Consider the following 23732-nt stretch of genomic DNA (forward strand, 5'->3'; position numbering starts at 1 on the left):
GGTAGGAAATAAACATTGTACAAAAATATCGAAACTATTAAGACGATTTATTAAAGAAATGTATATTCAGTCACACTCAAAAATACATTTAACCTAAAAAGCCAAGAATGATTTTATTTTTACTTAATACTAAATTCCAATCTACTTTTGTTTATTATGAAATGGAAATTAAAAAAAATACGTTATAAGATACATATACTTATATAATTGATTAAAAATCAGTATCGGCCGCTGCGACCAGAGCGATGTTTTGGAGATCTGGAACTTCTTCTTTCCCTGGAACGTGAACGGGCACGTCTTGGAGACCGAGACCTTGATCTACCTCCTCCTATTCCTCCACCACTTCTACCACCCTTCCTTCTAGAATACAAATATCTGAAAAAAAAAATATGTCACAATTTATATAAATTGCTTTCAAATATTGGCATATTACACTATGGGATTGCAGTCACTTCGCCTGCTAAATCATATACCGAAAACTGATGAGATATGAAAATGATTGTAACCTCTTAGTCTAAGGGTCAAACTGTATACCTATATTTAATTCAAAAAGCAAATTCCAAATAGATCAACAAGGTACTTCGTGATCGTCTTCTATGTTAATTCTTATTAGTCGATTGATTATAAATATATAATATTGCCTATATGTTCGCTTTGCTCTTGATTTGCTTTAATACTTTGTAACGTCGGTTATGTACGGAGTTAGTATTTATTTACTATGTACTTTTATATTTGTTATGTAATAACAAATGGAAAAGTGGTAAATAAATTGTGTAAATATATTGAACCGAGAGTTTAATTATCGTTGCAAGTGGTGTCATGTAGAACATGTCGTGTATAACTTCCCTAATGTTCCATCCGTCACCGACGCGACGGCTAGTACGTTGCTAGAAATTATACAAAGAGTATAAAACGTATAAAAAGAGCGCCTTTTTAGTTAATCAATTTTATTTATTAGCCTATTTTAGTTAATGATGCGTTTCTAGTTATTAGCTGTAAGCTTCATTTTATACAATGTAATAACAATTGTAGATTATGGTGTCAATACAAACAAAGTAGTAGATATATGGTGTCAATACTTTTTAAATACCAGTAAAATATGTTTCAATTGATAACTGCCATTAATATGGTCTGATTACTTCTTAATCTAATGATCTTTGAAAAACTAAACATAGAACAAACTTTTCAAAGTTAATAGCTTTTACTAACATAAAACTTAGTCTTAAAAACTTTTGCACACAAAGAATTAGTCCAGTCGTCAGCGATAATACCTCTAAAAATCATACGAACAAGATGAATTTTGCTGAGAATGTGAATTTTGGAGCCCTAAAAACCTGCAAAAAGGATGAAAAACTTTTACCCCACGACTTTCGCCTAAAACGCCCCGTCGTAGGGGGAGGTGAAGATTAAAAATATCGATTTACCAAAAATCTTTACGCCATAGAAAAAAATATTTCAAATAAAAAATGTAGCTGAGGCAATTTTGAACAGAAATGTTTATTAGCACTTTTTGTGTAGAATGAACCGTTCTCTCACAAACAACGCTTGAATCGACCGACGTTTATGAGTAAGTTTCTGTCAAGTACCAAAATAGTCTTGTATAGTCGGACAATTTTCAATTAAAGGTGACTAATCTACAAATTGAACTAAATGGTAGCGGCAACCATGTAAAATGTCAGCAGTAAATTCTTACCGGGGCCATTTTTATTGTGTATGCTTCGCCCATGTAAATAAGTGAAAAAGTAAGATAATTCCCATAAAATATGCCCCCGTAACAATATAAATTGGTGCGATTCACTAGTGGACTAGTGTATAGTGAGACAAGTTCATTGAATAGTTAGAAAGATCGGTAAACTTATCAATATTTTGCTGGTCTATATATATTTACGTTCTTAGAAAGAATGAGAATGAGACAAATATGATATTTTGGTTTATTCGTTGGCACATTTTATATGTGCATAGGCGTAGTGTGTTCTATTTCTTGGGAATATATTAAATAGACTTTATTATTAACTTTAAAATAGTTTTGAGGTAAGTAAAGTAAATGTGAGGCAAGTTTATTTATTCTTTATATAGTATTAACCCATTAACGGCCGCTCAATATACAAAGAGAAATTTGACAATTAATTTATTAGATTGGATTTTTTTATTAAATTGGATTAATTTACAATCAAAAAGATTTTTTTTTCTCATTTTCAAGGAAAACAGTACAATTCTTAATAAAGGAACATATTGTATCTTAAATGTTAATTAAATTTTAAGGTGAAAATTTTCGGAACATTCGGGGTGTAGATGCATTCTACACCTTTTACATAAATAAATAGTATTACTTTTGCACATCCTACATTCTTGCACTATCGTATCTTTTTGTAATGTGGCCAATATTGTCGAATCTGGTTTCATCTGTTAAAGCAAATTTAGATTGACATCCATGTACTAAGTTTGACACTGATGTAGCGGTTTCTTCACTATTATAAATTATAAATATAAATCTATGTCGGCTCATGCTTTCTCTTATAATGTGCACTTCTTTATCCTCACCCTTTGACCAATGCATATCAACTTGAAGCAGAGTATGAACCAGATAATATACATATGCTAATCATTTTTTTTAATCTGTTATTCATTTCAAAATCGTGATGGTTATTCTGCGCTGCATAAATATTTATAAACTATATAATGCTCTCAATTACTTTTTTATCAAAAAAGAGTAAAAAAACTTCAATATATGACTTGCTTGCATGGTTGGCTTTTATATTGTCTAAATATCAATCAGACTGATGTTAAATTACTACTGAGCACGAATGATCTGTTGCCAAAAAAATTAAGTTCAAGAAATTATTCCTTCCGGGTGTAACACTTCTAATGTCACTGAGTATAGAATAACACAAATAAAACCACTATCATCATGAAAGATGTGAACTCAAAATTCGATGGTACTCTGGCTGAGGAACATACAGTATAGGTAAAAGTTTATGGTCGGTATGGACCTAACGTGAGATGGAGTGAGAAACACCTGTTTAAAAGGAGAGAGGTATATTAGGTCTGCCCTTTATATCGCCGAACATGCATGAGTGGATATAATAAAAAAGGGGAAGTTCAACGTTGCCAAACTTATTGGTTTTATTTGACCTGTTGTCTTTTTAGCATTTAAATAATGTTCTAACATAATCAAATTTGGGCGAAATGGATTTAAATGGCAGCTTACTGTTTTTTATTGGGAATATGCCACAATTTTACTTTACAATAAGTGTAATGTGATTATTTTCCACTTTGGAAATCGTTTTATACAAATAAAATTTATTAATGTTTCGTATTTTAAGTACGATTTCCGAATTAAAAATTTAAACATCAAAATAAGCTTATTTTAAAGTCACATTGTGCCTTATTCTTATTAAAAATAATAAACTACACAATAAAATGCTTCATACAAAATTATTTGGCAACGTCTCGTCTCCCGATCTCTCGATTCGTCAAAGCACCGAATCAAACTAAGGATAGAGGTAACGAATAGAGGTGGGTCGTTAAAGTTTTAATCGTAACCCGATTTTCGTAAACAAGTTATTATGATTGTTGAACAGTAGTTTCAAGTAAGAGAGTACCTACATAAACAAACATAATGGCTATTATCGTTTATACACAATATTTATTGAAGTGAAAGAAACTAATGAAGAATATATTTATTATAACTTGAAAAATAAACTAAACAATACAACCCGATATTAGTAATTGTACTACGTCAGATACTATGGATGTAAGGTTACCGTTTGCTAAAATTTTATTGCAAGATTCTTGCAGGCAGCGTACCATAACAATCACTAAACTTCAAGTATTTTTGGCCACTCATTGTACTTGTTGTTTCTTTAAAAGGCAGTAAAATTTAGGAAAGTTGAGAACAAATAATCCAGTCTTCATTATTTAGATTTGGTCTAAGTCTAAATGTGTTTTTTTGCCGAATTATCGAAAAAAAGACTTTTTATTTTTCTATTTGTACACGACAGCATTTAAGTGCGTCCTCCACCAATAAATTTAACGTATGAGCAAAACAATTTAAATATTTTCATTACAAACATCTTTAATAGCTTTAACCATATTTGAGGCATTATCAGTTACTGCAAAATTTACTTTTCGTCTTAGACCCCACTGATTAATATTTTCACTAATTTCAAAAGCGATGTTTTCTGAATTATGGTTTCCAGAAAAATGGCAGCAGCCTAATAAAACCGTTTTAAATTCTAAATTTTTGGTTAAATATTGTCCTGTTAATGCGATGTAACTCTTAGTTACTCCATATGTCCAGAGGTCAGTAGTAATACAGATATTTTCTACTTCTTTAACAACTTGTGATCTAATAATTTGCTCAGTTTTGATATAACATTCCTGAAGTAATGAACCTGACGTAATGAACAAGTTTTTCTTGTTGGCGGTTTATATCCAGGAATCCACCCTGCAAACTTTTTAAAAGCTCGTTCTTCAACTATGGAAAACGGATGAAACGAGTCTTTGCATAGGTTTAGTAAATCCATATCTATTTATTACTTTTGTTCTGAACTAATATTTTTATTAATGGAAGTATCCATCACCTTTTGACGCTTGGGTGGTGGTGGCAGTATGTCAGTACTTGTAGTAGAAGTAGTCGAAACGGACAGAAATGCGTCAGGAGAAGTTTCAATCATTGCAATATTCAGAAAGCGGACCATAAAAGCTGCATCTTCTACAAATGTGCATTTTTTAAAAATAAAATTATTATTCTAATACTAGGTCAATAATTTTGACTAAGAAAAATAATTCATAATTGAATATTTACAATAAATAAATCCTTTGACGAACTATCAATAAAGATTTGAAATCGAAAATGCAGATCAATCGTAAATCGAAACTCATTCATTAATCAGAATACCTAGTTATAAAAAACAAAAGAAAGAGTTAAGAAGCTGGTTACTTCTATAAAAAAAGAAAAAGAAGATTGTACTAGTGAAAATCAACCAGTACAAGAAAAAGAAACTGATAAAGATGACTTAAGTCCATGGTGTATTTTTGATGAATTTATTGGACATGACTCATCTAAACATACACCTGTATCTAGAGATATAAAAGAAGTCGACATGTATTTGTCTGATGATATTACCCACAAAAAATTTCGAACGGAGATTGGTACTGTCCATTAGTGGTGGAAAAACCATCGCCATGTATATCCTAACTTAACCACTATATTCATAAAATATTGTAGTATTGTAACAAAATCTGTTCCTTGTGAACACATGTTCAAAATCTGGTTTAATTTTAAACAAAAGAAGAAACAACAAGAAAAGTGGAAAAACGTATGTTTTTAAATGTCAATTTAGACGATTCGCGACTTAATAATGTGTCATGTAAATGTAAGTACTATTTGTATTGTTTAATTTATTTTTTAAGTTATAATAAATATATCCTTCGTTAGTTTCTTTCAATATAATAGCCAATATGTTTTTGTGTACTCGCTTATTTGAAACTACTGATAAACAATCAACTAGTTACAGTTTACGACAAACGGTTCCGATAAAAATGTCAACGATCCACCTCTAGTTTCTTAGGATCGGAACCAGAGATATGTATATCTCGGATCGGAACTAATCGGAACTAATCGAAACTAATCATCTTACTACTGGGCAATGGGCAGCAATAAGAAATATGGAGGGGAGACCAAGGGGAAATATGATTGTTATCTTTGTCTATTCGCTGAAAATATGATTTTATATCTGTGTTAGATATCCTGTTAAATTTTACCATACCGACCATAAACTTTTACCTACACTGTATACGAAATGTTGTGGGCAGGTATGGAATAGGTGAACATGCTAATAAACATGTTTGTTTAAAATTATCTCAACTACATGTTCTATTTGAAACATTTTTTTGTGCGGCATACACATTCTTGGTAAATCGACTTTTTCCGTTTTTTCCCTCTACGAGTTGTCGTTTTAGGGGGAAGCCGGGGGTAAATTCAACTTATAATTTTTATTCAACTTATAATTTTTAGAGGTTCAATGCCATTTTCGTCTTTGACGACTGGAGTAAATAGGTATCGTTCTTTTAGAAATTTAATCGAACCGATCGAAATCGAATTTCTTAATACAGGGTATTCATAAAGGATACGCTATTTATTTAAACTTCAACCCATAGTAAGTCAATAATTTTAAATAAAACACCCTGTATTTTATAATTTTAATGAAAAAAGAAATAAGTTGTCTTTGAAATAGTATCCACCAATTATCGTGGCTGCATAGTACACAAACAACTACAGCAAGGTATATATCCTAAAATCAGAGACAAGAACATTCAACCACAACAACCAATATCCCGAACATAATGCAGTTCATCAAACTCACATTTTTACATACATTTAAAATTAGGAGAATACATACACAATAGGTTGCGTCAAAAAGTGGCCGTTAATATTTTTAATTCAATTAATAGTATGTAATTAGTTTTTGACAAATAAACAATAAAAATGCGCTGCTCATGACCATGACGTATAATTGCATGTTTTTTATATCAAATTAGAGCTAATTTTTTTCTTAATATGATGATATAAGGTTGCCTGAGAAAAAATGGCTCAAAAATGTGAGGTATTAAAGATAAAGTAAGATACAGTTAGGATGTAATAATATTGGTTTAAAAATTCACATAGCTGATATTTCAAATTGGTAGTGTTGCGTGTTAGTTGTTTTTTATTTTATTTTTGATATTTTGAGTTTTTAATAGCTGGTAATTCTAAGTTTTGACTATTTTTTCTCAGACAAACTTATATCATCATATTAAGAAAAAAAATATGAACGAAATAATATGTATGTCAAAAAATAATTACTATTCATTTAATTAAAAATATTTATGGCCACTTTTTGACTGGCAACCTAGTATCAATATGTTCTGCTAATTTTAAATGTATGTAAAAATGTGGCTACGCTATGAACGTAGTGATCCTGCAGTGGGATATTAGGCTATTAGCAAATTTGCTTAATAACTGGGAAATATAACTACAAAATAGCGCTATGGAAGTGTGAAGAGTATTTTATAAGCAGTGTTTAATAAAGTATTGTAGTTGAAGCATTCCGGACGGGCGACTGATTGTTTGATAGCTTATTTCATATTATATATAATATGATATGTAAAACGAGAAAGGATCATGATATAATAAAGATTTTTTTCGCTGCGCTGATTCATAAGTAATTAGTATACTGTTGATAAGAAAATTCCAACCCTTTAGCACATACACTGAAAATTAATATCAAAGAATAACTATATTGGCTCATACAAAAGCTTTAGAAAAGTATCACATGCAGTGGGATTTCACTGGAAAAAAAACTAAAAATAACAGGCATGAAAAACCAAATATTAAATAGTGTTACGATAAATATCCTGGCCTAAAAATAACTGTAAAATATATGATGACTGATTCTAATATGTTTTAGATTATACGAGACCTTTCGACCATAAACCCCAAGTAATAAAAAACTGGTTCCATTCGAATCTTCCGGAATTAGGCCTGTCCATTCGAGGCGAAACCAGGTCAATTGAGGTCAACATCCATGCAGTTCTAGAGCAGCTGTTTTCGTATAAATATGAGGGAACTTTTATTTTGAAAGCAGTTAATAAAGAAGATTCGCGCTCGCGATATTGTTGTTACGCTCGCCTACTAATAAATTATTGTATATGTAGTGATAAATAAATAAATATCAGTTATTGTGCTTTTTAATGAATTAAGATAAGAACAAGACATTATAAATTAAAGACTTAACAATTAATAAATTCACAACAAATGGTGGCAGAAGTGAGATCGAACATAAATTAGACTTATAATAATAATACAAGTGAATATTTGTAAATTGTGAAAATGACGACGATTTATGAGCTGACAGTGACTAATTTAAGAAGACATCTTGAAGACAGAGAATTAGCTTCTACCGGAAAAAAGGCTGAGTTAGTCCAACGACTAAAGAACGCTTTGCTAGAAGAAGGACTAGATCCAGAGACTTATATATTTGAAGATGCTGTCATCTCGTCGATTTCGAAATTAGAGAACAAAGTTTCTGGCGATATTTCGAAAGTTTCCGGCGACATCGCTTCTTTAGAAAGCAAAGTTTCTAACGAGATTTCTTCCCTGGAAAGCAAAGTTTCTGCTAACATCTCTTCAGAAATCTCTAAAGTCACTTCTGAGATGTCTGCCCTGGACGATAGAATATCTTCGTTAAAAAACCAAGTTGCTGACGATAAGTTGGCCTTCGAAGAAAAGATTAAAGAGATGGAAAGGAAGATGGAAGAAACAGGGACAGCAGAGAGAGGTAACAATCCGATTACAGTGGAGATAAAAGAAGACGAGACGAAATTTAAGTTGGAGACACGGCCGAAATTTGAAGGAAGTGGAGGTTCTATTCATGTTAAAGTCCCAACTTTCGACGGAAAATCATCATGGAACAGCTACATGAAACAGTTCGAATCAGCCGCAAGAGCAAATGGATGGTCTGAAAAAGAAAAGGCTGTAAACCTGACTATCGCTCTTCGAGGAGATGCCTTAGATGTGCTCCAGACCATAGCCGTAGAGGAGACCGATGATTTCGAACAACTGAAGAAGAGGTTAAATATGCGATATGGCCACGAACATTTGGAACATGTATATCAGTCGCAGCTTAAAAATCGTAGACAGAAGAAAGATGAGGCTCTTCAAGAATATGAGGTAGATATTGCCAGATTAGTACGATATGCTTATCCAACAGCTCCCGAAGACATGATGGAAAAATTGGCCGTTCAAACGTTTATTGATGGTCTTCGTGATCATGAAATGCAGAGAACACTACGATTAGCTCGTCACAAGACGCTGGTTGATGTTTTATCCGCCGCCCTCGAATACGAGTCAGCTACGCAGGCCTCTGGCGGTTACAGTAAAGTTAGGACTGTAAAAGAGGAAGGAGATGAAGATAAACTTGACCAGCTCTTTAATTTGATGAAAAGCATGACATGCAAGAAAAAGAAGACCATAAAATCAAGAAACTCACCATCGGAAAAACCAGAACGAGTCGGCTTTAGGGGAGCAGCTTCGACCCGGAACTTTTCCAAAGACCCTCTCATACTAATAGCTTCTTTGAAATGTCGTGAAGATAGTGTATATGTAGATGGAGAAATAAATGGTAAAAGACATACGTTGTTGGTGGATACCGGAGCGACCAGAACCATTATACGTCCAACAGTTATAAACAGCCGTAAGAAACTGTTACCAACGAGGTTGCGACTTCGGACCGCTACAGGTGAAAATGCCAACATTCATGGAGAAATCCAGGTACAATTGGGAATTGGAGCAGAAAAGTTCGTCCATACTGTTATAGTTGCTGACATCGAAGAGGATGTTATATTAGGAATGGACGTAATGAATATGCATGGATTCCAATTGGATTTTAAGAATAAGGTAATCAAAGTTGGCAACGAGGAGGTATTTCTTCATCCACATAATGACAACACTGTGCAAGCAGCCATTACAGAAGATACAGTCGTGCCTGCGAGAAGCGAAACGATCATAGTAGCGCGACTACAGGGAATTGTAGACGAAGGGAGACCTGTTATGATGGAGCCTTGGAACCACGACGATGAGGTTGGCCGTGGAATCATAATTGGAAAGGAATTGGTGACTTCGGCTAAAGAAATTCCTGTGAGACTTATCAATGTCAACGACTACCCAGTGACCATTAAGAAAGAGACAAAAGTAGGAACTTGTGTACCTGTGACATCCATAATCCGTCAGGCGACAACATCTGATAATTCCAACGACAAATTCGACCAAATGGTTGCAGTTGCAGGACAGTCTCTAAATCAGATGGAGAAAAGGAAATTAAGGGAATTTCTTCGGCAGTATCGTGATATTTTCGTACCGAAAGGAGGAAAGACGGGAAGAACTACCGTTGTTAAGCATAAAATTGATACTGGTAATGCTAAGCCAATTCGTCAAACAGCTCGACGATTACCACAGGCGAAAAGAGAGGAAGCTGAAACGATTGTTCAGGAAATGAAGAAAGACGGGGTGATAGAACCTTCTACGAGCCCATGGGTCTCTCCGGTGGTCCTGGTTAAGAAGAAAGACGGAACGACGAGGTTCTGTGTGGATTACCGTTTGCTGAACAACGTTACCAAGAAAGATAGTTATCCTCTGCCTCGGATCGATGACACATTGGACACATTGGCTGGAAGTAAATTGTTTTCTACTTTGGATTTGAAGTCTGGATACTGGCAGGTAGAAATGGACCCAGTAGATAAAGAAAAGACAGCCTTCACCACAGGATCTGGATTGTGGCAATTCAACGTTATGCCATTTGGACTCTGTAATGCTCCTGCGACATTTGAGAGGCTTATGGAAAATGTGTTGAGAGGGTTATCTTGGAAAACATGCCTGGTTTATTTAGATGACATAATCGTCTTGGGGGAGACATTCGAAGAACATCTGAAGAATTTAGAAAACGTTTTTAATCGACTTAAAGCTGCCCAATTGATGTTAAACCCCAAGAAGTGCCAGCTATTTCAAGGTAAAGTCAATTATCTGGGTCATATAGTCAGTAAAGAAGGAGTGGCCGTGGATAAGGGAAAAATCGATTCTATTAAGGAATGGCCAAAACCAACTGACAAACATCAAGTGAGAAGTTTTCTTGGACTATGTACTTACTACCGGAGGTTTATTAAGAAGTTTGCAGATATCGCTAAGCCATTAACGCGACTTACAGAGGAAGCAAGAGAATACCGCTGGGATATAGACTGCCAAAATGCCTTTGAAACGTTGAAAAAGCATTTAATAACAGCACCAATTTTAGGGTATCCACTGCCAGAAGGAGAGTTCATCTTAGATACAGATGCAAGTAATGTGGGAATTGGAGGAGTGCTGTCTCAGATTCAACGAGGACAGGAACGAGTCCTCGGATATTTTAGTAAAGTTCTTTCAAAACCTGAACGAAATTATTGCGTTACGAGAAGAGAACTTCTGGCAGTAGTGAAATCAGTAGAGCACTTCTATCAATACCTCTATGGCAGAAAGTTTCTAATCCGAACCGACCATGCCGCCCTTAAGTGGTTGATGCAGTTTAAGAATCCAGAGGGTCAGATAGCCAGGTGGATCGAACGACTCCAAGAATACGATTTTAAGATTGAGCACCGGGCCGGGGTTAGCCACAGAAACGCTGATTCTCTTTCCAGAAGGCCATGCCCAGCAGAGTGTTCCCACTGCAACAAAACGGAATCCAAGGAAACAGCAGTGCTAAGAACGACGATTGTCAACGACGACTGGACGCCTACTAAGATAAGGGAAGAACAAGAGAGAGATCCAGTTATACAGAAAATCCGAAAATGGAAAGAGGAAAACCGTCGACCACCTTGGCAGGAAATATCAAACCTATGCTCAGTAGTTAAGACGTATTGGGCCCAGTGGGACTCATTTATCATCGAAGATGGCTTGCTCAAACGAGTCCTGGAAAATGATGACGGTTCGGAGAAGAGAAGACAGTTGGTGATCCCAAAGAGCAGAATAGCCGAAGTACTTCGTCAGTTACACGACAGTCCATCGGGAGGGCATTTTGGTGTAAGGAAAACCCTTCAGCGAATTCGGGAACGGTTTTATTGGATGAACAGTTCCGACGATGTAAAAGACTGGTGTAAGAAATGTACTATTTGTGCCACGAGTAACGGGCCTTACCGAAAAAGGAGAGCTCCTATGAGACAATATAATGTTGGAAGCCCGTTTGAAAGAATAGCTTTGGACATCGCTGGGCCATTTCCAGAAAGTGAAAATGGAGGCAAGTACATGCTGGTAGTAATGGATTACTTCACTAAGTGGGTCGAGATTTACGCACTTCCAGACCAGAAGGCCGCCACCGTTGCAGATAAGTTGATCCAAGAATATATCAGCCGATTTGGAGTGCCTTTGGAGATCCATAGTGACCAAGGCAGGAACTTCGAAAGTGATCTATTCCAAGGAATATGTGATAGACTAGGCATGAAGAAAACAAGAACTACCGCGTATCATCCGCAATCGGATGGTATGGTAGAACGAATGAATAGGACAGTTGGCAAGTATTTGACAAAGATGGTGTCCGATCATCAGCGAGACTGGGACCAATACCTTCCGTTCTTCACAATGGCCTACAGATCTGCTGTTAACGAATCAACAGGCCAGACACCAGCCAAAGTCCTATTAGGACGCGAAATTCGACTACCTTGTGATCTCGAGTTTGGATGTCGACCTGGAGAAGATGTAGCAGGTGAAGATTATGTGATCGAATTACGAAGAAGAATGGACGATGTACATGAGTTAGTCCGTTCCCACCTTCAGATCGCTAGCGACCGAATGAAGAAACGGTACGATACACAAGCCGAAAAGGGTTGCTTTAAGAAGAACGACAAAGTATGGCTGTATAATCCCAAGAAGCGAAAAGGTTGTTCTCCCAAATTGCAGCAGTTTTGGGAAGGTCCATACCTCATTATGGAGAAGATCAACGATGTCATCTACCGAATAAGCAAGATTCCGAGGGGAAAGCCGATGATAGTACACCATAACCGGTTGGCGTCTTTCGAAGGTGACCACGACGTAAATGAAGAAGTGGAAGTAAACCAAGTCCACGATGTGTCTGACCTCACGTTTGAGGAATTCATGGGTGCCTATGGAGGTACCGGTAAAGCGAGACATGGTGTTACCACTGAAGAAAAGCAAGATCTACTCGAGCTCCCCGTTGACTACTCGCTGGCCCTTACCATCCCGGCCAGTATCAAAAACGCACCAGGGTTGGCATCCGTCTTTCGAAGGAAGTTTGGTCGAGTTGCAGAACTTCAATGCCAGGTGCCAGCTCCCGGTAAAACCTTGAAACTCCAAGAGGCATCACGTTACCTTTTCTACCTGGTAACAAAAGACACTGCCCGTGACCAACCTATCTATCGAGATGTATGGGAAGCCTTACTTCAATTGAGAGAGCACGTACTAGAGTCGGACGTGCAAAAGTTAGCCATGCCAAAGTTGGAGTGCCGCCAATTAGATTGGAGGGTTATCCGAAATATGGTGGAGGAGATCTTTAAAGACACCGAAGTCCAGGTGTTAGTCTGTTGCAATCCGCATAGTTACTGGTGCGGAGAGAAAACCGTCCCTTGTCATTTTTATACAACTGGAAGTTGTAAAAGAGGGTCCAGTTGCCGATACCAGCATACCGTTCCAGTTCTAGTCCCGACAAGGTTTCAGGAGGAACCATCTTTTAAGAGGGGGGCAATGTTACGATAAATATCCTGGCCTAAAAATAACTGTAAAATATATGATGACTGATTCTAATATGTTTTAGATTATACGAGACCTTTCGACCATAAACCCCAAGTAATAAAAAACTGGTTCCATTCGAATCTTCCGGAATTAGGCCTGTCCATTCGAGGCGAAACCAGGTCAATTGAGGTCAACATCAATGCAGTTCTAGAGCAGCTGTTTTCGTATAAATATGAGGGAACTTTTATTTTGAAAGCAGTTAATAAAGAAGATTCGCGCTCGCGATATTGTTGTTACGCTCGCCTACTAATAAATTATTGTATATGTAGTGATAAATAAATAAATATCAGTTATTGTGCTTTTTAATGAATTAAGATAAGAACAAGACATTATAAATTAAAGACTTAACAATTAATAAATTCACAACAATAGTAAGGAAGATATTTTTTGCAAAATATGAAACATTTTCCAAAAGAAACGTGTTAAAAATAAATATGAACGAAACATATTGATTTACAGTATATAAACAATTGGAATAATAACACCATTGAAGTTTTATATAAACCATTATCAAGAGTAAATATAGATAATATTGAATATAGATAATAGTGGATATAGATATACAAATAGTGAATGCTGGCAGTGAAAATTTTTTCATATAGAATGCACATTTGAAATTTAGATCCAACACTACAAAGACAAGATGATATTTTACATTCTGAAAGCATCTTGTGTGGAATAGAATCCCATCAGGTATCTTACAGTGTTGGTGACTTTTTTTTATTACTTTAATAATATAATTAACTTTAACTTTAATTAATATAATGTTAATATAATTAACTTTAATTAATATAATGTTAATATATTCTTCAACTTAATTTTTTGGGCTGTAATGTACACTACAACTAACAAGATAACCGCAAAAAGAACGTGACTATAACGCATCTGTATTCTCTTAAATACTTTCTTTTTCTATACAGAACGGCAAAATCCCAGAATTGGTGCTGTATTTGACAAACTGTACTTCTCTAGACTTATATAAATAAAATGGACAAGGCAACTATTGACAATCATGAATTAAATTATGTCAATAAAATAAATTTATCAATGAAATTTCTTTTAGTAAACATTTTTGTCTTGTTAGGACTTCTGAATGTCAACTTTTAACCTTCAGACTTATAAAGACATATCTACTTATACTGAAAATATTATATTAAATAAAAAATAATAATTTATACGTTTTAATGTTGAATATCATTTATGACTAGAATAGTAATGAGGGATGAAACTATTTTCTTGACACCTTTACGCTAATAAATTGTATGGGAATATACCACAATTTTAATTAAAATATACCCAGAACAATTTCCAACATGGAAATGGAAACATCACAATAAATGTATGTTCAACTAAAAATGTGGTCAATTCCCATTAAAGATAGTAAATAATATTAAAATGTCACAAGAAAATGGCTTCAGAATAATATTAAAATATAGTAGTTAAAGTAACGGGATTAATTTTTTGTGTGCATCCGTCGTTACAGAGATGAAAAGAGGTGGAAAACAAGTTGTTTCCAACTAATCTACAAATTATAATATAAATATTTATATATTTAAAAAAAAATCTTGACAATATTACCCTCTCATTACTCTTCTAGTCATAGATGATAACCAGCTATAAAACCACAGGTATGTTTTTTTTGTCAAAGTTCTTATGACTCTTTTACTTTCTTCTTATTGTTTGATATGGTGAGAAAGATTTGGAAAACTTGGACGGATAAAATTGATCGATTATTTTTTTAACTAGCTAAGCTAAAGCGCAAAAAATCTAAAATTTAATTCTTATAGTTTCAAACAGGTAATGTTTTCAAAATTACCTTCTCAACTCTCGAGAGATTGGTTTCAAGTGCATGAAATTGCAGAAACCGGATCTTGTACATTCCCCCATCTCATACTGACGACAACAGGCTTCTCTAAAATCGGTTACAGGACTCAACTCAGCATATACAGGTCTTCCACCAAACCAACGATTGTTCAAATCATTTACGGCTTTTTCAGCATCTTCTTCCCTGCGAAACTAGGAAACAAAGGATTGTCATAATGTCAAATATGTCATTCTACTATTTTTTTTTATCTATAAATCAACCTTAAATGGCAAACACCAGATATTAAATTGATATTTAACAACAATAAAGTAGTGCTGTAGTATTACTATTTTCTAGTCTAACTGTCACATATTGCTGATAATATTGAAACCGCAGATACCGAAAATACAGATACGAAGCACTACTGTACTTAAACTTACCTTGATATACACATTTCCTACTAGGTGATCTCCTAAGTTATCGCAAACATTCATTTCTTCAATTTCACCATATTTATCTTCACACTCTACAAAGACATCTTCAAAAAAGTTGTCATAATGCTCTTGCATTTCCTCGTCAGATACATTAGCAACCACTAAAAATAAATATATTGTTTTGTCATACAAGATTATATAAATTACTATTACATATTACAATTCAGCTACAAACCTTAACAAAGAAAAGGCTGGTCATTAGAAAACAACAGTTGTTGTATAATAAGATGGTCAAATACACAGGAAATTATATAGTTGAAACATTAAGAAGTTATTATACATCTACTGAATATGTGGATTCAGATTGATTAAAAAATGAACATAATAGCAAAATAAAATAAAGTACTAAAAAAGAATAGTTTACGAATACATTATAACAGAAATCTTATAATTTTTTAATAATAATTATGATTTAGTAAAAATTAAATTTTAAATATATTTAAACATCATACTATCAGCTAATGAACAAGCCAAAAAATGGAGTATTAAAGGATCACTGATCACAAATTCGTCACTGAATATGACTTTGGACCAGTCAACAATGGTCCAAGAAATCTTCGATCTTGCCCAATTGAAACGGTTGCTTAAAGTTTTCATGGACTGTTGATGACCGGTCAATAATCATATTCAGTGACGAATCTAAATTTGATGTTTGCTCGGGAGACTTTCGGAAACGAGTTATCAGAAGTAAAAATGAATCATTCCAAAAAGATTGCCTCAAAAAAACTGTAAAGTGTCCCAAAGGAATTATGATTTGCCGGTGCATATCATCAGATAACATTAAAGTCCTCTCATGGCTTTCGAGTCCAGTCCAGACCTTAATATTATTGAAACATTGTGGCAATGATCCCCAGGGAACCGTCGCTGATTTGAAGAGTAAATTAGGTGAATTATGGGATAGTTTTAACCCTTACTTGTGCAAATCCTTAGTACAAACAATGCCAGACAGGATTGCTGCGGTTGTAAAGGCAGGTGGCGATGTAACCCCATATTAAAATAGTAATTTCTTGAATTGTCCGAAAATTTAGTTGTCACAATGTTATGCAAAATTTTCTTTTATTTTGCAGCCAACGCTGCAATTCAAAGTTTATACAGACTGAGTCATTTCAATATTTTGTTATAAATAATAGAGTTTAATGTATTATTGATCTCTTTCTTTGGTTCAATAAGAAAAGATGAAGATGAATGTTTTCAATAAATTTTCGTTTGTCTGAACATTTAGTTGTTAAGACTGGTAGTATAGTAAATTGAATGATTTCCATATTTAAAATGTTATTAATAAAATAAATTTTATTTTTTGTAATAAATTATATATAAATACTATATTCATTTCATTTACTTTTAACAGAAGAAAATCCAACATTCTTACTGAACATAAAATATATGAAATTATTTTATGTTCATCGCCTAATTACTAACCAGTCCTCTTATATGGCTTTGACTTTATCAAATTGCTGATTAAAAAATGCCATGGACAAAAAGTATCTGTATTGTTATTTTCTGTGGATTCAGAGATTAAATGAAGCACAATGTGGTTTAACTATATTTAACTCAAAAACTTACTTAATTACAAATACCACAATTACTAATTACATTAATAATTATTGGCAACAAGTTAGAAAACTACTGAAATTAATTTGGGATGACTCCTGATTGACAGTGAGAACAAATTCCCTTTCTTTTAAATCCTGATTAACTGATTCAGGTATTCTTTTTTTTTAATAAAAACTATGACCATACCTATAGAACATCTATGAGTTTTGTTTTAAATATTACAGAAATGATATTTTTGGTCAACTGACTTTTCCCTGTTTGTGTTTTATTTTGCATGATTAATTTTGACAGTGCTTCTAAATCGAAAAAATCCTTAGATTTCTAGTCTTCTTTAGCTTTCAACATAAGGTTCTCATTTTGTTGTAGGGTTGCTTTTTGACCCCTAGGTTTGTCAGTATATTTTCTGAACATGTTCTATTATGGATTCTAACATGAATTTTCTAAAGGGAAGTCAACAGTAACAATCCTTGTCAATTACCAACAAAACTTGTTGGGTGCATTTGAGAATAAATTCAGGTCGACAGCATTTACACTGATTTCTCAAAGGCCTTTAACCATGTTAATCATAACCTTTTGGTCCACAAACTTCTGGCAATGCATCTGGCTTTGGTGACCCCATTGTTAAATGAATTAAAAGTTTTCTGATTGGATGTACACAGCAAGCAAGTTCGTATTAGCAATTATATTTCAAAAGAATTCCATTGTTGTTCTGATGTCCCACAAGGGTTTCATTGTGGTCCCATGTATTTTAAACACTTATTTGCTGATCTTAAGTTATTTCATTGTATATATGGTAAATCGGATAAAGATCTCTTGAAAGATGATGTAAATAATATATGTTTATGGTCGAAACAAAATGGTTTAAGCTTGAATCCAACTAAATGTTCTCGTATTTCATTTGGTCAAATAAATAATCTAATAGCTAATAGATATGTTCTTAATGATGTACTCTTGGATTCAGTTACTGAGATTAGAGATTTGGGTGTATTATTAGATTGCGCATTGACATTTAGAAGCCTTCTTCTTCTTCTTCAGTGCCTTATCCGGTCCGGATGTTGGCGATCATCAAGGCTATCATGGTTTTGTTGACTGCTCTGCGAAACAGCTCCGCTGAGGTCATCCCAAACCATTGTCGGAGATTTTTCAACCACGAGATACGACGGCGTCCCGGTCCTCTTCTGCCAAATACTTTACCCTGCATAACAAGTTGAAGAATTCGATATTTTTCTTCGTTCCGCATCACGTGGCCGAGGTACTCAAGCTTACGTTGTTTAATTAAATTAAGCACTTCTTTTTCTTTTGTCATGCGCTGTAGGACCTCAATGTTGGTGACATGGTCCACATAAGATATAGAAGCCATTTTCTTAAAATTAAGGAAACATTATTTCATAATCTTGGTTTTATTTATCATAACAGTCATGATCTCTCACCTTTTGTATTCAAATTATTGTATTGCTCTTTGGTACGCTCAGGTCTTGAATACTGCTCTGTTGTTTGGTCCCCATTTCATCAGTCTACATTGATGGATTGGAGAGCATTCAGCAGAATTTTTTAAGATCTTTAGTTTTAAAGCACATATTAATATAAGAAATACTAAAAATTACTTCATAGATTATTCTGTTATAATGTCTCAATTTAACATTGCTATACTGATGAACCGCAGGTTGAGAGCTGATATGTTATTTTTGATTAAAATTCTAAATGTTACTAATTGTCCCCCATTATTAGCCAATGTGTACTTTTTTTGTATTTTATTGTGAATGGTTCTACCGTTTAAATAAATAAAATAAAATATAATTACATTAAAATAAATAAAAAAAAGTGGACTTAGCTTGTTTTGGCAATAATCTGACAGTTACTGTTAAAACGTAAATATTGGATAATACCAGAATTACCCAGATAGAGTTAGAACTATCCAAGCATAGTGGATAAAGCTACATATTTGTGAATATTTCGTTGCATTCTGGATTTATCTGGTTAATACTATATTATACTGTTCAAATAAATAACCCGTTTATAATCTGGAGTATAAATAAATATGATTTTTATCGCTGTTTTAGTTATATCAAGTTATCAATGCTTAGTTATATCTTTTGAACAATAATTTGTTAGTGGATTCTTAACAAAGAAAAGAAAGCAAATAAAATTTAAACATAAGTAGTATTATGCACTGCTTAATCCATTTATCAATTTCTTTTGCCTTTTATCCAGCCAATTTGGGTATTACACGTGTCGCCCAGTTCCATAATCAGTTAAATCCAAAATTTAAAAAAATGGACGTTATGATTTCAATGAATTCTTTGTTAGTCTCCTTACATGTGTGTATCTTCAAACTGTTCCAAACTCAGTTACATTGCGTTGAAAATACCGGCTGAAAAGTTCGGACTGTTCCAAAAGCAGTTAAATGTATTCGGTGGTCGGTTTCAAAACCAGTTAAATCTGTCACGGTGTCAAAACAAGTTAAAAGAAATACTAAACCCACATGACCATGAGTTCGGTGCCACAGCCACTGTTAGTTACAAATCGACCACTGAAGCAGGTAGTTAAACATTTTTTGTGAGAAATAGAAGCGCTTGTATTGTAGTATTGAGACAAACCTAAAAGCATAACACTATTTTTTTTTTCAAAACATTAAAATAAACCATAACAGGTGTTTTTACTGGACGATACAGTTCTTAATATCATGGAGGGGCCAGCGGAAAATCCTGAAATCGTTGATAATGTTGAAGTAATAGCATAGGCAACTGGTCCTTTGGCTAAAAAACGTAAAAGCAATCCTTCCACTTGGAAAAAAAACCATTGCAAAAGTATCTAGGTAAGTTAATTGTAATTATTATAATAAAAATTTATACAGTGTTTCGTCAATATGCCAACAACCTTCATTATTTTACAGTGACGTAGAAGTTATTGGGATAAAAACCCAAAATTTACTCTGTATCTGCGCCTCTGGAAATGATCAATTTAGAAAAAAATGCTTGTTTTATCAAGTAGTACTAGTATACAAACTTTCATCATATCTACAGTAGGTACTAAAATTTTAAGAGATATCGGCAAACAATACAAAAAAAGTATCTCAACAACGACACATTTTGAATGGTATGTTAACATAACCATTTTTAATGTTTTTTAGAGGTATAAATTTATCCCCTGAAATTTATTGGCACATTTACGAGACACCTTTTATAATCCGTTATTATTCGTCTTTACTTATACCTTTAGATTCAGGCTAATCTTTCCTAAACTCTCATAACGTCAACTACAGCGAAAGCGATTAGGTAACTGAAAGTGTAACAAATTTGTTTTTTTAGGCACCGTCCAAAGGGATTTCCTCAAATGCCAAACTGCAAACATCCAAGCAAAAGCAAGTATCGATGCTCAGAGCTTTCCTTGCAAGACGTAACAAAAATCCATCGCAGATATTACAAAGATGCGGACCTACAATCGAAGACACAATTTATTCTGCAACATGTTATGGTTTTTTCTGCAAAAAGAACCCGGATTCCAGAACGTACCTCAAAAAGAATGGTAAGCACTAGTTTCTACTTACCTAAGCAAAGACACAATAAAACAGAAAATATTAAAGTGTGTCGAGCGGCATTACTTGCAATACTCCAAGAAAGTCGAAACCAGGTGCAGTTACTTTGCCAAAAATTTCTTCAGACAGGTGTACTCCCATCTGAAACTCGTGGAGGAGCCCGCCACGTTGAAAAGTTTAACACAAAGAAAGAAAGCATCAAAACTTTTATTAAATCTTTTGTACCAGTGCAGAAACACTACTGTAGAGCAAAGAACAAACACAGACAATATCTTCCGAGTGAACTGAGCATTAAAAAAATGTGGTATATGTACAGTGAGCAACATCCAACTCCCAAATTAACATGCAAGTATGATTTCTTCAGAAACGTGTTTGCCACCAATTTTAATATCGGGTTTGATGCCCCATACACTGGTAAGTGTTCTACATGTATACGACTTGAATGCGAGACAGCAACCGAAAAGGATGGTGACAAACGAGCAGCTTTAAAATTGGAGTTGAAAGTCCATAAAGTTTGTGCTGAGAAATTTTATATGTTCTTACGAGAGAACAATGATAACGAGCTTGTGTTCAGCTATGACTGCCAAAAAAACTTAGTGTTGCCTAAAATACCTGATCAGGCTGCGTACTATAAGCGTCAGTTGTATCTTTATAACTTTGTTATATGTGAGGGGCACTCCAAAGCCACACGAAATTGCCACAACACATTCTCCTATCTTTGGACAGAAAACCAGTATCAAAAGGGATCCAATCAAATAGCATCTGCTTTGTACCATAGATTACAGAACTCGAACTTTGAAAATACCACAGTCAAACTCTTTTCTGATGGTTGTGGGGGACAAAATAAAAACACCATTGTTGTTGGTATGCTTATCAGTTGGCTTATTAAGGATGCTCCTCGTAACGTGAATAAGGTGGTACTATACTTTCCTGTAGTCGGACATTCGTTCATCCCGGCAGACCGAGTCTTTGGAATTTTAGAACGACAGTTTCAAAATTTCAGTGTTATCAACAATCCAGACGAATACACTGATATCATTAAAAATACCTGTACTGTGATAAAGCTGGGTGCAGACTGCTCTGTCAGTAACTGGAAAAGTGTCACAGAAGCTGTGGTAAAACCTCCAGGACAGTGGCATTTCCAATTTCAAAAAGCTAAAAAATTCATTTTCACACGATCTACAAGAAATCCAAACACAGCTTTGATCCAAGGAGAGGCCAACTACAACTTTGAAACGGGTGAGCCCAAGTCAGTTTTAAAAAGAGGAAAAGTTTTCGGAAATCAAGCTGTTCCGGAAATACCAGAAGGTGTGGCAGTTAAAGACGCGAAAATTAAAGATATAAAGTGTTTATTGGATCTCCATTATGGAACAGACTGGAAAAACAACCAGAAGTTAAAGTTTTTTGAGGAAATGTTGCAACAACCAATCGATCCTGTAGATGACGAAGAAGATGATTTTGAACTGAATGCTGAGGACGAATCTATTGATTAAAAAAATAGACACCAAATACTATTAAAAAAATGTACGAATAAAACTTTTCAGTAAAAATTGCTTCATTATTGTAACAATCTAACTAAAGCAAAAATTTTGCCCTCACAACAATATAATACTATGACATAATAGTTTCAAAAGTAGTTAAATCCTATTACTGTTCCAAAATCAGCTATAATAAATTTTTAATATTTTACAGTGCCTACATTTTTTCTTTAATTTTATACAATTTTTATTAGGAAAAAGCTTTATTTTTTAATTTTTTTTTGATAACAACTTTATCACGTTCCCTATGACGGTAGGTACGCAACTAGTTATTGGCCTATTCCCACAAATTTTTTCAAGTGGATTTAACTGATTTTGGAAATGGGTGACTCACACAAAGTATCTGGGTTAAACTAGTTTTATCCAATTTCAGGATTTACCCATAACATATACATTACTGAGCAGATATATGTATATAAGTGTCATCTACTTCTATGCCAGAAAATAGAATTAACGTTTTAACATCAAATTAAATTTACAGCATCTAAAATCTTCCAGAAACAATTTCTAGGAATAGATTTATATTCTTAAGGTGCCTTTTCCATTACTGAAAGGTAATGATAATTTTGTCAAAGTGCTTCCAGTTTTGAGCATTTCTTAATAATGAACAAGTGTCCATGCCTGTCAAGCCTCCTACATTCTTTAAACCAGAAGCACTTTCTTTTCCCTGAGCCCCTTTAATTTAAATATTTTTAGTCCATATCTTTTATATATCTACATTGTATATTATTCTGTTTATATATCTATATATCAGACTGTATTCTGTTTATATAATACATTAATATTCTGTTAATTGGATTACTAATTTGAGTTAATAGTTTTGAAATTATGTAGTTAAAAGAATAATAATAGAAAATACTTACAATGACTTCCGTCTGCGGATTTGGCAGAGTTTTGAGGGTTTACATATAGATTTTGTAGAAGGCATGTTTGAGAAAATGTGGGTTTGTTATGGATTCGAGAGCACCTATCACCATGTCTGCAAGCTCCAATTTTAAAATAAAATGAACAATTTACTCTGAAAAAATATAAATTAGCAATTATTCTTAAAGGTTTCTGAAGATAACCTTACTTGTCTTTTTCGGTACCGAAAATCGAGGCTAAATATTCAGCCATAGCGGTAAATTATATTAAGTATTACACACTACTTATCTAAAAATATTCTAACATTAATGAAGTTAAAAAATGTTTATATTTTTTAGGAGTTTCCTAAGAAAACTTTATGTTAAAGAAAACATTTAATGCCACTGTACACCATATACACCTAATCAAATGCCAGTTGCCAGTTTATTGCATTGTCATTTGTCATAAAAGCAAACTTCAGAGTTGTGATCCTTTAAGACAGTTTTTGGCAGACACTTTTTCCTTAGAATTTTGTGTCGTCATCAATGTGTACAAATGTTTATATTTAGGTTTTATATGATTTTAAATTTAAATATTGCTCATCTCTGCTCAACAGTAAATTTCCTCCAGGATGAGAGAGTTCTGCTTCTTG

General features: G+C 33.9%; 1 protein-coding gene across 1 annotated transcript; it reads right to left on the bottom strand.

The window, feature by feature from the left end:
* Positions 1-28: 28 nt before the first annotated feature.
* On the bottom strand, positions 29-23526 carry U2af38 (U2 small nuclear riboprotein auxiliary factor 38). The gene is made up of 5 exons (XM_072526798.1): positions 23310-23526; positions 23101-23255; positions 15557-15711; positions 15129-15328; positions 29-375 (listed from the first exon to the last, which is right to left on the bottom strand). The coding sequence occupies exons 1-5, from the start codon at positions 23351-23353 to the stop codon at positions 219-221; spliced, it is 711 nt and encodes a 236-aa protein (XP_072382899.1). The 5' UTR covers positions 23354-23526; the 3' UTR covers positions 29-218.
* Between the last annotated feature and the right edge of the window lie 206 nt (positions 23527-23732).

This window comes from Diabrotica undecimpunctata, chromosome 3, assembly GCF_040954645.1.
Source record: "Diabrotica undecimpunctata isolate CICGRU chromosome 3, icDiaUnde3, whole genome shotgun sequence".
NCBI lineage: Eukaryota > Metazoa > Arthropoda > Insecta > Coleoptera > Chrysomelidae > Diabrotica > Diabrotica undecimpunctata.